We start from the raw sequence: 16,194 nt of genomic DNA, 5'->3' as shown, positions 1-16,194 counted from the left end.
CATTTCCCTGATACCAAACTGAAGGATCAACAATCATTAATGGGAACTTTCAAGCAAATAAATACCCACCAGGGAACTTCACTTCAGAAAACATGTATATATTGTGTTTATAAAAGAAACTAACTTAGGGGCACCTGGGTGGCTCAGTCATTAGGCGTCTGCCTTCAGCTCGGGTCATGGTCCCAGTGTCCTGGGATCGAGCCCCACATCGGGCTCCCTGATAGGCAGGAAGCCTGCTTCTCTCTCTCCCACTCCCCCTGCTTGTGTTCCCTCTCTCGCTGTGTCTCTCTCTGTCAAATAAATAAATAAAATCTAAAAAAGAAACCTAACTTAAAATAGTACATAAAAAAATTCCAGTGCATTTGGTTTATATTCCATTATAAACATGATATACCAAAATAACAAGTTTACTCACTTGTCTTTTAGCTTCTCTCAGTTTCCTTTTGAGGGCTGTCAAAATTCTTTGTACTTCCCATAATCTTTCTTCTTTAGATAAATCCTTTATTCCAGCCTGCAGATCTCGATGTAAACAATTCAAAAGAAACTCCTAGAAAACAATATACCACACACTGAGTGGTGTCCCATGTCTTATCATCCTAAAATAAAACTACATGCAATTTCTAAAGATGTACAACCAACTATCTTTCAATTATCATTAAGGGAATGAAATCATGGCATGAATAATTTTTTCAAGCATATGACTGAAAAATCCTTTTTTGCATGGGCACTGGGTTCTCATCATTAATTTACATTGGTTCAGTAACAGTTCGTTCATATCCCTTCCCACAACACATCAACAATTAATAATGGGAGCTCAGAGTAGATAAAGGAAAGAAAACCAAACAGGAATTTTTTAACATGTATGCAAATAAAAGACGTAATAATCATCAAATATAAGTAGATTTCTCAGTCCTGAATTTCTTAATCAGTTTTGCTAAACACACACACAACTAAATGAACTATTTCTTCTATCAAAGTAGCACAATGGAAAAGCACAGGATTTGGGGTCAAATCCCGGTTCTATAGTTCAGTAACCATGTGGCACAGAGTCAGTTATTTAATTTCCCCAAATTTCTTTTTAGCTGTAAAATATGGCTGGTAACAGCAACCTTGTCCAGATAAGTTAACATTTTTGGACTCCTTACAACGTGCCTAGCAGCATTAGCTCATCTATGGTAATAATCTTCACAACAAACCATGAAATGACCCATTTTAAAATGGGATCACCAAGGTTGCCTAAAAATCAGTCAGCTAATTAGAAACCTAGGAAGAACTTAAAGCCAGGTCTTCTGATTTCAAAACCTGTGTTCTTTCTACAATATTCTGACTTCACTGGCATGAAACAGTGCCAGAGAGAAATTTTTGCCTTCGGTGTGCCATGAACAATGTGTCTAACATAGTTCCAGACACACACAAATGCTCAGTGAACAAGAACTCCTCCTCCTAACCATCACTGTCAATCATCATAATCATCCAAAAGTGTCAGAGCAAAGGTAGGCTCTTTAGGGCTGAAGCGTGGGGCTGAGCACACACACCTGTCTTCTGATCTCCTCCTTGATGTTCTCCTGGGTCTCTGGCAGTGTGGGCATAGTGGCCATGTTAGACCATCGAAGAGGTTTTGTCACTTGCTTTAGTATCACATTTCCAAAGAGCTCTTGCACATGTGTGAAAAACACATATAGGACACGATTGCTAATCTAAGAAAAAATAAATAAAAAGATTTGCAAAAAAAAAAAAAAAAAAACCTATTCAAATTATCATTTCATTTAATTTGTGTCTGCTGCATAGTACATCCTTTAATCCTAGATATGGGAATGACGGTTTTCCTCAGTAGTGACCAGACATGCTTGCTAATTAGTGGCCAACTGAAAGAAAAGAATGGAAAAGTAGTAGGAGTTCAGTCATGTATTCAAGCACCATAAGGAACTGGGGAGAAAAAAGGACAGGAAAAAGGATGTAAAAGTCGCTAACCATCAATTTGCTCTTTTTTAGCAATATAATATTAACTGATTTAAAAAATCTTATATTCTTTATTCTCAAGTTATTTTGAGACCTTTTAAAACACACAAGTGGATCCACTGAGGAATATGAAGGAAGTACGAGCACTTGCAGTTGTTAAGCTGGGCTGAGTACAAGAACCCTCACTCCAGAAACGAACGCCTTCTGGGCACATCTGCACAGCCAGTGTTTAAATATGATGTTCATATGCTAGGAGATCAGGACATTAATTACTGTCTACTTAAAATTTACAATACACTTGAACCTTCTATGAAATTATTGTCCTGTTATAGTAATATCAAGTAACAATGTCATATTTACCAAATTCTGAAATCCTGACTAGTCTGAACGATCAAACTGAAATCTGAGCAAGATTTTACTTCCAAAACACAATCAATGAACAATCAAAGTGTAAGAAAAGACACTCTTACACCAGTGCATTATAACAATGGCTGACAATAACCTAGTATATTGGCCAAAAAGAGAGCTTAAAATAAAAATACAACCATTACTTCATTTCTTTGTCTTTTGTGTCTGGCCTCAATAAAATATCAGTAATTCTAATGGAAGGAAAATATATGCTCTGTGCCAGCACCAAGTGAGCAGCAATAAATGAAGGCCAACTATTTATGTTGTAAAGAGGCACCACTTAACACAATACCCAGTTCCCTGAAATGCCTCCTCAGATTAAATTTCTCTAACACCCTTCCCTAGGATCTATCTTCATGAATGAAATCACCAGGTTAAATCCCTGACCAAACCAAATGATGTTAGGCCCCTTTGTGCCTGAGTCTGATATGTGGACATGATATAATGATGCAATAATGCTATTGGAAAAAATAAATGAAATCTTTAAAATTCTATGGATGAACTCTGTAATTGTGGGTACCATGGGCTCCTCCTCTATTCATGACGGATCACTGTCATCAGAAACTGGTTTAGAAACCCACAGCAAAGACTGTACAATACTCAAATTACAAAGCTACATGCTGGTCATATGATGACACTGTCCATATTCTGAAAGAAAAAGACCAATATTCAGGCTAATCTATTGTCTACATTTGCTGGTTAACTGCTTTGTATGCGACTCAGCAACAGAAAATGTCTCCAACACTCCCCAGGGTTAGCATCAGAGGGCATGTGTGCAGAGAAGGCCATGTACCTGAACGGTTGGGCTGAGCACTATAGAAATGTTCTGTATATTCATTTTTGTTTCCAGTTCCTTCGCGATAACATGGTCCATGTGCACGATCAGCCAAGAAATCAGAAGATAGTTACATTCTGGCAGTTCTTTGAGCAGGCGCTGGAATTCCTGCACCTTCTCGCTCTCTGTGCTCCTCCCACAAGCCTCCTCAAAGCGAGGCATCAGCTCTTTGGTAAGCAGATTCTCTGGAAGGTCTCGCAAATACTGCTTCAACAAACTGGCTACGGTGTTAGGCTCATATTCTTCCAAATTTGGAGACTCTTCTCTGTCATATGCTGCTTTCAGCTCATCCACCTTTGATTTAATTCCTAAAAACATTCAAATTAGAAAGAGAATATCAAGAAAGTAATCAAACACAGCTTTTTTCACCATGGCACCAACTCCTAGGGGGAGATCTAAGGAGAGCCAATCTGACAATAACAAATCTCCAGTTATGAAGTATTTATCTGCTTAAGGTGCATACAATTCCTCTATAAAAGAAAATAATATGAAAAACTACACTGTAGTTTCCCCATCTAATTTCTATTTTTAAGTTCAAATTGTTCTGTTTCCTTAATCTGGAACACAGCTGGAACAACCAAAAAAAAATGAAACTTGGGTTTCTAAAATCAAATTGTTCTGCTTTTCTTATTGGGCAGAAAGAAACACTGACACACAAAAAGACTGTTTTTCAAACATTTTATAAGTTTTTAAGTCCTTAGTCCAATCTGCATGTAAGTGATGTGGATTCAGTGCCAGTGACTGCTCATAAAAGTACAAGGTAGCTTCCTGTAGCTTGATACTTAAAACTTCAGGCCAATTATTTGAAACAAGCCACAGATTAAGGCCGAGAGACTATAATGGTTGATGCAAATACTCAAGTGTCATCTCATCTGAACAGCATTTTATAATCAATAGTGCTTACATCCGGGCTTTGGCGTTCCTTATCTTATGTGAAAACCTTCCATTATAATAAGTCTGTAAATTATCCAGCACTGACAAAATAAAATCAGTAACTCTAAGTATGAAAGTAAGAAGATAAAGCTTATTTTTATATAATCTTCATTTTGAGGCAGAAAAGTTAGAAAATAATTCTCATTTTCTTTGTTTTTTTAAGATTTTATTTCTTTCTTTACTTATTTACTTGGGGGAGGGGAGGAGCAGAGGGAGAGGGACAAGCAGACCTGGTGCTGAGTGTGGAGCCTGACGTGGGGCTCGATCCCAGAACCCTGAGATCACAACCTGAACCGAAATCAAGAGTCAGATGCTTAAACCAAAATCAAGAGTCGGATGCTTAACCAACTGAGACACCTAGGTGCCTCAGTAATTCCCATTTTCTAATTTTTATGACAATATGAGTAAAACATAGTGAGTGATAACTTCAAGTGAAATTCTTAGCAAATACCTCCTCTCTCTATTTATATGTATCTGATTTTTCTCCCCCATATTGCTTACCCAGAAAACTACACAAGTAAACAATTAAAATATGTGTTTGGTTTTTTGTTACTCTGAAATTATCAAAATGTTTTCTAAGAATTGGACACTTCAAATAAAATGTCCTAGGTAGAGAAAGAGCATATCCAAAATGACACATATTTGTTTTAAAACTGGAACTTACATATGAATAAGCAAGAGCCAAAAATCTCCAGCAAACAGTATTATTATGGGCATTCAAAGAAGGAAAAGTCATAGAAAAGTCACAACCATAAACTCTAATCTACAGCAGCACACTGTTAGAGCTTAAAAAATAATAAAAAATTGATCAAAGCAGCAGCTCAGCCTCCAGGAGTCAATGATAAGGGGAACAGCTCTGTTTGAATGCTCTGACACACAAACAGAGGAGTTCTGTGACTCTGACTCTCCAAAAGAATGCAAACATCAAAAATAGGTCAAAGACAAAAGAATCCTTTGAACAAAGCTGTAGAAACTCTTCAGAGAAACTTTCACCTAAAACAAAATTCCTTCCTGCCTATCAAACTCATGTGAGAGAAGCAGCTATGTTAGTATTGTTTAAATCTTTACAAATCAATTCATCATTAGTTTTAAAAGTCAAATTTTCAAATTCATTTAAATGTGTTTATTTTCATGTTACTAAAGAGTTATAAATTCAAATTCAATACCTAATTTGTGGATTTTATTTTCTATAAAATGGTAGCATGTTAGCCAAAATACTCTTAAACGATGACATGCTATCTAGGGGACTACGTAAAGGGTTCCCAATTACCAAAGATGCCTGTCCCTTCCCAAAAAAATCAAAAATATCAAATCTGCCCTCTAAAAATGTGTAAGAACCAAACAAATGGAAAAACCCCATGTAATCTCTCTATATTCCAAATGTGTATGATTTGATTCATCATGACCAACATGTGATCAACAACAAGTTTTATAAAAGAGATCTCCAGTATTAAGAAACTGAATCACAGGAAGGTAATGGTTTGGAGCACAGATGTTGCCACAGGGCAGGACTACCACCCTATACAGTACAAAGGGCCTACCACTTTAAGAAGCATCATCTTTTTCCTTTAAATAGTATCATAGTAAACATTTTGCTTGATTTTAGACACCCGAATGAATTATATTCTTGCCAAATATGAAATTTAAATCTTCACACGTAGGGAACATAAATAAATGGAAAAATCAATTTCACTAATCTATGTAATAGCTGCAGGTGGCTGACAAAAGCATTCGCCTTTGGGGCCTAAACATTTAGCAAAGAACATTTGCATGTCCCTTATCCCAACTCAGGAAATAGGATTGTGTCAGTAAGTGTCTTCTGGCCAAGAAGAGTCCTCCCCACTGCTCCTCTCCCTCACAACACTGAGCCCGGCTCAGAGAGGCAGGAGGTGAGGGGAATAAAGCCCAGTCTGAGCGCACCAGAGGGAAGAGATGCTACTCATGTGCTTCGCTTAGACTCAGCCGGCCTGCAGCAAACTGTGAACAACTCGTGTGGAAAGCGTCCTGATGGAGGGGAGTATTATTAAAAAAGCAAACTGTCAACACACACACATGCCCGCGTGCTGTGGGGGATTTTTGTTCAACTGGAAGGATTGAAGAAATGAAGACGACTTAGGACCCATGCCACAGTTTTCCTCACAAGCCAATTATTTTCCTTCCTTTGAAAAACGGAAATGACTTTTAAAACCCGCCGGAGAGAAGTGAGCGTCCCCAGTACCTGAAACTCTGTAGATGCCTTCGCACTTCATGCCGTACTTCTCTACGTGATCCACGCACTCGCGGAAAACCGCCGGCAGCCGGATGCCGTCGTACATCATGGTCCGCTCGGCCGCATCGGTCAAGGGAACTCCAAAAACGGGTTTGAGATTCGGAACGTCAATCTGAGGCACCTCTGGCTCCTGAATTGGCTTCTTCTTTTTCTTCTTTTCCTTCCACTGTTTAACAACATCAGCTGCTGTCAAGTCTTTTGACTTCTTCTCTTTATGTTTCTCTTCTTTGTGCTTTTCTTCTTTATGTTTTTCCTCTTTGGGTTTCTCTTTTATTTTAAAATCCTTCTCTTTCTTTTTAGAAAAGCTGGGCTTCTTAAAAACATGGATTCCCTTGGACCGCTTCATTTTGGAAGGACTTTCGGCTTCATCTCCAGAGCTATCTTCCTGAAAGGCAGCATAGCCTTCAGCTGCGACAGAAAAGCAGGAAACAGAAGTCATCTATCTGTTTAATGTCAAACCGACCATAAACTTTCTAAAAACAGGACCCCCCCCCCCCAAAAAAAAGTGCTACCAGGCACTGGCTACCTCACTTTTCACTTCCTGGCCAATCCCTCCTGGGTACTGCCAGTAATGAAACGGGTTTCTGCTCCGGGAAAACGAGATGCGGCAGTGACATCTCCAGACCACAAAAGGGGGAAATGCAGAGTGTCAGTTACCTTTACAACTGGTTTTAGGTGGAACTTTGGCAAACGAAATTATGAATACACCACAAAGGATCTACAGAGATGGCTAATAGAAAGAGTCCTTCTATAATATAGAGCGTTTTTTCATCATCTGACCATGTCCTCTTACTTTAGATTTTTTTCATCTATTTGGTCCCTGTAACTGGAAGCAGTCTGACACCATGACACAAATGGCACTGCTGTTTGGACGCTCCAGCCCTTCCCTGATCACACCCCGCCCTCCTGTCACTAGCTGTTAGGTTCTTTCTGGAGACTGCAGCAGGGACTGAAACCTCATTAGGGTGGAGGACAGAACCAGGAGATTCCCTAATCTCTGGATGGTGGCCAAATGTATCAGCCCATTTCTCCGCATCACAAGCCTTGGTTTCCACACTGATACTTGCTTGATATCATATTAGAGCTATCCTAGCTTGGTTTCGTCGCCTCCAAATAGAATTCTCCTATTCTTTTCTTTAGCCAGCTGCCTTACAAGCTATTTCATAACAAAGATTAAAAATATTTCACAAATTACCCTCTATTTAAAATACCACAAACTCCACACCATCCATAAGGGCAGAAACCCTAAGGGCATGACACCATGATATAAAGCCAATGTAGTTCTCAGACACTGCTTGTGTGAGTGTAAACTGGTACAACCACTCTGCGAAATTGTTTTGTGCAGGATCAACTAATGCTAAAATGAGCATGGCCTATAAGAGAGCAACTCCACTCCCAGGCATACACAACAGAAATGTATAAATGACCTACAATGACACTCACAGAAGCCCTATTCATGAGCCAAAAATGAAAACAACCCAAATGATGAACAACAGCAGAGTAAATTCTAGTATATTAATGCAATGAAACAAAATCCACCAATAAAAATGAACAAATTACTGCCATATGGAACAACATGGATGAATCTAACAAATATAACTGGGAAAAAGAAACTAGATGCAAAAGGAAATATACTTTCATTTAGATAAATTCAAAATCAGGGAGTTTCAAGCTATGCTGAAATAAGCTTACCTTTGGGAAGGGTGGGGGATTTCCCTTGAAGGGATAATGGAAGGGAATTTCTATGATGCTGATAACACCCTATTTCCAGATGTTTATAATTACAAGGACATATGTCCATTTTGTGATAAGTCATTCAAATTATAATTTGTGCATTCTAACCTCAATGTTATGCTTCAAAAAACATATTAAAAATACCATAAAACTCGGGCGCCTGGGTGGCTCAGTTGGTTAAGCGACTGCCTTCGGCTCAGGTCATGATCCTGGAGTCCCTGGATCAAGTCCCGCATCGGGCTCCCTGCTCGGCAGGGAGCCTGCTTCTCCCTCTGACCCTCCCCCCTCTCATGTGCTCTCTCTCTCTCATTCTCTCTGTCTCAAATAAATAAATAAAATCTTTAAAAAAAAAAACTACCATAAAACTCAAAATAAAGCAATACTTAAAATAACTCACCTGATCTGCTTTTAACATACTAAAGAGCTATGCTTAAACAATTCATCTTTCCTACTGAATAGGAACTATAAATAGAATGCATTATGGCATTTGCCTAAGACAAACAAGTAACTACTTTTTTCACAGTTCCAATAAAGTGTAGTACCCTAACTGGCTTACACAACCTAGCCAAGAAAGTAATATTCTATATAAGTAAAATTCCAGTATCTACTTCTTATATATTATTTAAAAAAACCAATATAAGAAACTTCCACCAGAAAACTTTACCATTTCTGGAAATTTGGTATTTTTATTTTCAAGAGGAAGACTCTAAAATATAACTAGTATACAAAAATTGAGACCCAGAAAAGTAAAGAACAGAAAATGTCAAACAAGAGTCTTTTTGGACATATTCCCAGAAGATAGGTACACAGGATTAAAGTAAGAGTTTATCTAAAATATATCAAAAGCATAGGGAAAAATGGCACTTACTCCTTTTTTCTTTTTTCTTAAATTTTCCTTTTTTCTTCCCATGGTCTTTCTCATCATCAGACACTATGTCAGGAGGTTCATGGAGGCTGTCGTGGGGAGGCGAGGGCTCGCCAGTACGGTACAAACCAGGGAACTTAGTAGGGCTGATCTCCTCAGAGCTGGGGGTTCGGGTAAGACCACTGCCATGCTCCACCCTGCGGTGTTCACTGGGGCTGCTGGTGGGGGGCAGGAAGCACTCAGTCATTCTGCCTCCCTGACGAGACAGTGAGGAGGGTTTCTCTGTTACCTATCCATTACACCTGCACATAGGGAGAAAAGGTCATCAATACCAACCAAAACACAAAGGCACCACACACAAAAAAAACATGGTGAGTAATCTTGCATTTACAAATAAAAAATATTTCTCTTCATGACCCCTCTTTAAAAATATTCATTTTATCATCCCAAGTTATATTCCCTTCATAACACATTTCAGTTCTCAAAGAGCTTTCATAGAATGCAATAGCATCTTTAAGTATTAGAAAAATAAACCAAATTAAAATCAGAGTTCTCAAAGTAGTATACAGAGTTCCTTTTACAAAGAAGTTCCCATTGTAAGGGGTTTCATTTTAATTGCTCTATCCAACATAAAATCTTACTATTTTCCTTTAGGTTATGAACAACTACAAATAATAAATTACAAAGACAACTTATATAGCTACATGTGAATAGTTCAGAATCATAATTAAAATTTACAATAACTGTAGGGATATATTTGATGATTCACACAATTATAGATTCTTAATTATAGTTCTGTATTGCATGATATTAAGTCGTTTGTGTGTTGATAATAACTATTTTATTTTGTACTGCAATTATACTGAAAGAAACAAGGGAGCCCTTATTTGCTCAATCCTAAAATACAATAGATTCACTAGAATGGACACTGCAAAGGACAAACACAGTAAGAATTCAAAATCTGTTCACTTTTTCTTCCTGAGTCAGAGGTTAAGCAGTCTACATACAGTGTTCAAAAGTTACTTGGATTAGTTCTTATTCCTCTTTAATATCCTTATGGTACTCACTTGGAAAACTATTAGAATCAGTTGGTTCTCTCTGCACTTACTTTTTAAGGTAATTTTGCAATTTAAAAAATCCCTAAGCCCTAAATGACAAGACCAATAAATCTGACCATGAACACGGTCAAGACAAGCAAATGCAAAAAAAAAAAAAAAAAAATTGCAATTTGCATCAGCTAAGCTGTTTAAACAGCAAATAGTTCTTACAAATCAGTAAAAATACGAACAATTCAAGACACCTACACCAAGGATATGATGTAACTCATAGAAAAATGACTAATATCCATATGAAAATAATGTTCAAGTACAATTCTAATTTTTAAAGCATAAACTAAAACAGTAAATTACCATTTTTCTAACATCTGACTGGCAAAGAACAAAAAAGTACATAATACCCAATGTTGGTAAAGATATAAGCAAAGAGGGACTCATGAGAATATCTACTAATAACAGAAGTATAAATTAGCACAATCTTTTTTGAAAAGCAATTTGGCAATATCTATCAAAATACGAAATGTGCTCCCTGATCCACGCATTCCTTTTAGGAATTGATCCTTCAGATATACTTTTGTAAGAATTCAAAGACGGGCACATGAAAATATTCATTTCAGCACTGTAAAAGCAAAAACGTAATAATCTTAATGGCTATCCATAAAAGATCAAATTATGATTTATCCACATAATGGAATATAAATTAATACACACAATTTCTGAAAGCATGTAAGAAACAGTTAACTACTGTTAACTCTTGGAAGTGGTAAAATGGGAGGGAGAGAAAGATTTTTTTTTTATTCCTTCTACATAGTTTGAAATTTACCATGTCTTTTTATTACTTTTATTACAATTGTTTAAAAAAAATGCACAGGTCGTGTTTTAATTTCACAAAAATCCTGCAGCATTTAAAATGTTGTTGATACTATTTAATAATGTGGGGAAAAACAACTTTATTTATAGCACAATATCAATATTTAAGTATATAAACACACATGCAAAAAAATCCTAAGAACGGGGTGCCTGGATGGCTCAGTCGGTTGAGTATCTGACTCTTAATTTCGGCTCAGGTCATGATCTCAGGGTCGTGAGATTGAGCCCTGCATCAGGCTCTGTGCTGGACGTCTAGCCTGCTTGGGGTTTTCTCTCCCTCTCCCTCTGCCCCTCCCCTCCCCTGCTCACATACATGCACATTCTCTCTCAATTAAAAAAAAAAAAAAAAAAAAAAACCTCCTAAGAACCAAGAGAATGTTAATAATTATCTCTGAATGATAAGATTATAAGTGACCTATGTTTTCTTCCTATCTTCCTGCATTTCACAATTTTTCTACCAAGTATGCATTATTGCTAATATAATAAGGAAAACCTAAAAAAGGGCAGAAAGTTCCATTAAAGGATCTATAAGCATCACTCTAATTCTTCTGTTTTTCTGTTTGGCTATTGTTTTTTAGAAGAACAGGCTATTTTCTCTTCAACCAAAGGCATCATAAGTTTTGACAGTTACAGGATTAGAGAGTTTAGGGGAAGCTAGAGCCCAATAGCGTGACAGTTACACATTACAGGTAAGGAAACTGAGCTCCAAGGACCAAGAAAGCCAGAATACAGCTGCCAGGAAGGAGCAAACCTGTAAACTACAGAAATAAACCCGCTTATAGGCATGCCTTCCACACTGAGCCATTCTGTCTTATGCTCCCCTGGCTTTGCGCATGCTATCTTCACTCCCAGGAAGCCAGCCCTTCCTTTCCCGCACTTCTGCATGGCCAATTCACACCCATCCTTCACCACGATGCCTGAAAACGGGTATGAGGAATCTTTTGGAAGTGATGGAAACGGCCTAGATTTGGATTGTGGTAATGGTTACACAAACCAGTTGATTTACTAAAAATCACTGAATTACACACTTAAAGTGGGTGGATCTTATGGTATGTAAATTATACCTAAATAAAGCTGTTCTAAAAAACAAACAAACAAAAAACCCAGGAACAATTACCAGCAACACTTTATCCAGGAATCCTCCCTCATCACTCCTTTTCTGTGCTCCCAAAATCTCCGGAACACACCTCTAGCACTGCATGCACTGTGCTATTTTAATTGCCTGGGCACCCATCTGTCCTGTCCAGCAAATTTGTGAGCTCCAGCATTTAACACAACACAGGGCATTACAGGAGGTACTCAAACATTTACTTAATGAACTAATTAGTTTCTTCCATGTTCTCAACATATTGTGTACTGCTGATGAGACAAAGACTAGAAGAAATGAACGTGACTCTTAGCCTTACATTTTAATTAAGGAAACAGAGCAATGGAGCCCAAATTTTATTTTATTTGAATTCCTGTGGCTTCAGCAACATTCACATACATTAACTTCCTTAGTACATCCTGTGAGAAAAGAAGTACTTCTCCATGTTCACAAACAGGGGAGCTACGGCTCAGAGGGCCACAGTAACTTACCCTAAGTCACACAGCAAGAAGTAAAACCGGGATGTACCCTGGAGCATACACTACACTGCCCTTCGTGTCTAATACCCAGAAGAGAGTACGTGCATGCCAGGAGGAACGGCGTGGTACAGACACAAGCAGAACCAACAGGGCTTATTTGTGGGATGGCAGCAAGCCAGTCTGATGGGAGCAGTTCCTGGGAAGAAGGATAGGAAAGGCATGGAAAGACAAGGTGGGTCCTGAACTGAATGCCAACTGAGTGCCCAGCTGAGGACGTCAGCCTTGATGTGGGAGCCAAGTCATCACTAATTCCAAAGCCAGGAAGTGACAAAACTGGAAGTAAGAGGAGTAAGGGCAGGAAAAGGTACAACCAAATGCCATACAGATTTGGGTCATTCTCTCCTGTCCTGCAGCATTTTGTAACTTATGCCTACATGCACATGTTCTCCCAGTTCATTTATTACGATTACTCAGTTTCCATCCTAGACTGATGATGAAGACAGGTTTGTTCATAAAGCGTTCAATAGATTATCCTGCAAAAACTACTCTAGACAAATATTTGTTGACTTGCTTCCCCTATAGTTGGGAATGAATAGAAGGAAGGGCAGCAGCTAACAGCATACATGAAGGGGTGAAGGCCTGAATGCAGGATGATTTAAAATCAACAGCACGTTTCCATTAGGACACACTGTTTGGAGCACTGGGGAGCCACAGCAAACCTAAACTTCATCAAATAAAAAGGCAGAAGAGGCCTCAGAGGGTCCATGGTAAATTTGAAGCCAAAGGTAATAAAACAAAAATTAAAAATTCCTACTTCTAAAGCAACAGAAAAACTGATGTAAATTTGTAAACATTTGAAGAAAGACTACTTATCCCCACTCCTCTTGGTAAGTACAACTAAAAATCCTGGATATTAGAATAAAAAAAAAAATGACAGCAGACTGACAGGTAGAGAAGAAGCTGGTAGTTTAGGGACCTCAGGATTCTAAGAACAACAGAGTTGGGAGATCCTGGAGTTTCCTTTTTGTCTCTACATCCCAGACTTGGAGCTCACGAAGTCCAAAACCCAGAAACACTGATGGGCATAGATGAAACAACAAAAGCCGCCTCTCTCTAGCCAAAGGACCAGGAAAGGGGCTGCCCTGCAAGACAAAACTTTTAGGTAATAGTGGAGTTAGTAAATAGCTCGAGGCAAGCACCAGGAAAAATCTGTAGCCGTGCCCCCAACCACACCACTAAGAGGGAGATTAGATTTGCACCCTCACAGAGTGCCCAGGTAGAGAGCTGGGCCTTTCACACCTGCCAGCGGGTAAGAAGGCTGGGCTCTTACAAGGGTGTCAGTGGAGACCATGTGAAGAATCTGGACTTGTACCCCCAAACTGTAAGTAACTAAGCCCCACTCCATTGCTGCTGGGTAGTCTCAGAGGAGGCCTAGTGAAGAGTCAGGATTTTCACCATCACCCAGTGGTAATGAGGCTATCCCACTTCAGTGTCAATGGACACCACATGGGAAGCCAGAAGCAAAAGAGGAGAAAAGAAAACCTCCAAAGAAAAGATTAATTACACAGAAAACAAATTGCAATTTAGAATTAAAACCAATAATTACATTACATGCAATGGACTAAGTATTCCAATAAAAAGGCAGAGAGAGGGGTGCCTGGGTGGCTCAGTCAGTTAAGTGGCTGCCTTCAGCTCAGGTCATGATCCCAGGGTCCTGGGATCCAGCCCCGCATCGGGCTCCCTGCTCCATGAAGAGCCTGCTTCTCCCTCTCCCTCTGCCTGCCACTCCCCCTGCTTGTGCTCTTGCTCTGTCAAGTAAATAAATAAAATCTTTGGAGAAAAAAAAAAAAAAGGCAGAGATACTCAGACCGCACGAAAAAGCAAGATTCAACGATAATGCTGTTTATAAGAGATCCACCACTTTAAAGATAATTACGATACAGAGAGGTTAAAAGCAAATGAATGGAAAAGATACACCATACAAACAACACATAACATCAGAAAGGCGACAAAACAGACTGCAAGACAAGAAGTACTGCTAGAAATAAAGGACATCCCCACAATCATAAATGAAGCAGTTGTACACATGTACACGCCTAATAACAGAACTTCAAATACATGAAGCAAAATTGACAGAACTACAAAGAGAGAAATAGACAAATCCAGTTATCATTATCACAGAACTCAGTAAATGACAAAACAAGCAAATACAGGCAAAAATATCTCAGCTGGGACACAAAAAGCACAAACCATAAAAGAACAAACTGATAAATGAGATTTCATCAAAAGTTAAACCATCTACATACTGAAAGAAAATCAAATGAGGAAAATTAAATGACAAGCCACATACTGGATGAAAACATTTGTAATACATAAATCTGACAAAGAACTCATTTCTTTAGGGAAAAAACATACACGTGTATATATACAATCAATCTACAAGATACATATTATCTTACAAATCAATAAGACAAACCAATTAAAAAATAATGAGCAAATAATAACAGCAAGCAAAAGATACAGATACTTCACCACAGAAAATACACAATCAAAAAGCACATGAAAACATGCTCAGTATCATTATATTCTTTAAGGAAATGCAAATTAAAACCACATTACCTCCTATATACCTACTACAATCACTAAAATTAAAATAATTGCCAGTACCAAGCGTTGAAATGAATGTGGAGCAACTGGTATTCTCATGTTACTGACAGTAAGGTAAAACTGTACAATCACTTTGGGAAAGTACTTAATAGCTTCCTGTAAAATTAACATACACCTTTTTTTAAGATTTTATTTATTTGTCAGAGAGAGAGCACGCACACAAGCAGGGGGAGAAACAGAGGGAGAGAGATAAGCAGGCTCCCCACTGAGCAGGGAGTCCGATGCGGGGCTCGATCCAAGGACCCTGGGATCATGACCTGGGCTAAAGGCAGACACTTAACCGACTGAGCCACCCAGGTGTCCCAACATACACTTTTATCACCTAACAATTCCACTTCCAGGTATTTACTCAAGAGAAATGAAAACGTAAGCGCACACAAAGACTTGTCAATGAAAGTTCGTAGTACCTTTACTTACAATAGACAAAAACTGGAGATGACCCAAATATGTATCAACAAGCAAAAGTTAACAAATTATGACATACCCTTATGATGAAATATTATTCAGCAATAAAGAGGAATGAACTGATAGACACAACACAGATGAGTCTCAAAAACAATGAACCAAAGAACCAGACACAAAAAAATACACATTGCATGAGTCTATATATATGGAATTCTAAAACAAGCAAAACTAATCTGTAGTGAGGGAATGCTGTTGGACCAGATGTGGTCAGCCAGGAAAGTGAATGCAAAGAAGTATAAGAGAATTTGGGGGGTGATAAAATGTTCTACATAATGATTGTGGCGATGGTTTCACAGGTATTCACAACTGTCAAAACACAAAGAACTGTACACTTCCAACTGGGTGCATTTTATAGCATGTATATTATACATCAATAAGGCTTAAAAAAAGCAAGCTTTTTGAAAGAAATTGACAAGCTGATCCTAAAATTTTTAGAAACGCACAAAACTTAGAACAGCCACAACCATCTTGAAAAAGTGCAGTTATTAAATCAAGATGGTATGGTACTGAAGTATGGAAAAACAAACAGGTTGGTAGAATCAAACAAAATTCAGAATGAGACCCACAT

At 38.3% G+C, this 16,194-nt stretch overlaps 1 protein-coding gene across 4 annotated transcripts in view; it reads right to left on the bottom strand.

The window, feature by feature from the left end:
- RALBP1 (ralA binding protein 1) overlaps positions 1 to 16,194 on the bottom strand; it is a 66,214-nt gene that overhangs the window by 25,213 nt on the left and 24,807 nt on the right. For all 4 annotated transcript variants that reach the window (XM_064577919.1, XM_064577922.1, XM_064577918.1 and 1 more), the window contains exons 2-6: positions 9,007 to 9,305; positions 6,354 to 6,812; positions 3,161 to 3,510; positions 1,536 to 1,697; positions 416 to 547 (exon numbers count right to left, since the gene is read on the bottom strand). In XM_064577919.1, coding sequence (XP_064433989.1) covers positions 416 to 547; positions 1,536 to 1,697; positions 3,161 to 3,510; positions 6,354 to 6,812; positions 9,007 to 9,250 — 1,347 coding nt within the window. In that variant the 5' untranslated portion in view covers positions 9,251 to 9,305. The remainder of the gene's footprint in view (positions 1 to 415; positions 548 to 1,535; positions 1,698 to 3,160; positions 3,511 to 6,353; positions 6,813 to 9,006; positions 9,306 to 16,194) is intronic.

The sequence above is a fragment of the Mirounga angustirostris genome, unplaced genomic scaffold (genome assembly GCF_029215605.1).
Source record: "Mirounga angustirostris isolate CCGP_5_RB_7025 unplaced genomic scaffold, mMirAng1.0.hap1 SCAF_14, whole genome shotgun sequence".
NCBI classification, from domain to species: domain Eukaryota; kingdom Metazoa; phylum Chordata; class Mammalia; order Carnivora; family Phocidae; genus Mirounga; species Mirounga angustirostris.
This window is presented reverse-complemented; position numbering and strand designations above follow the sequence as displayed.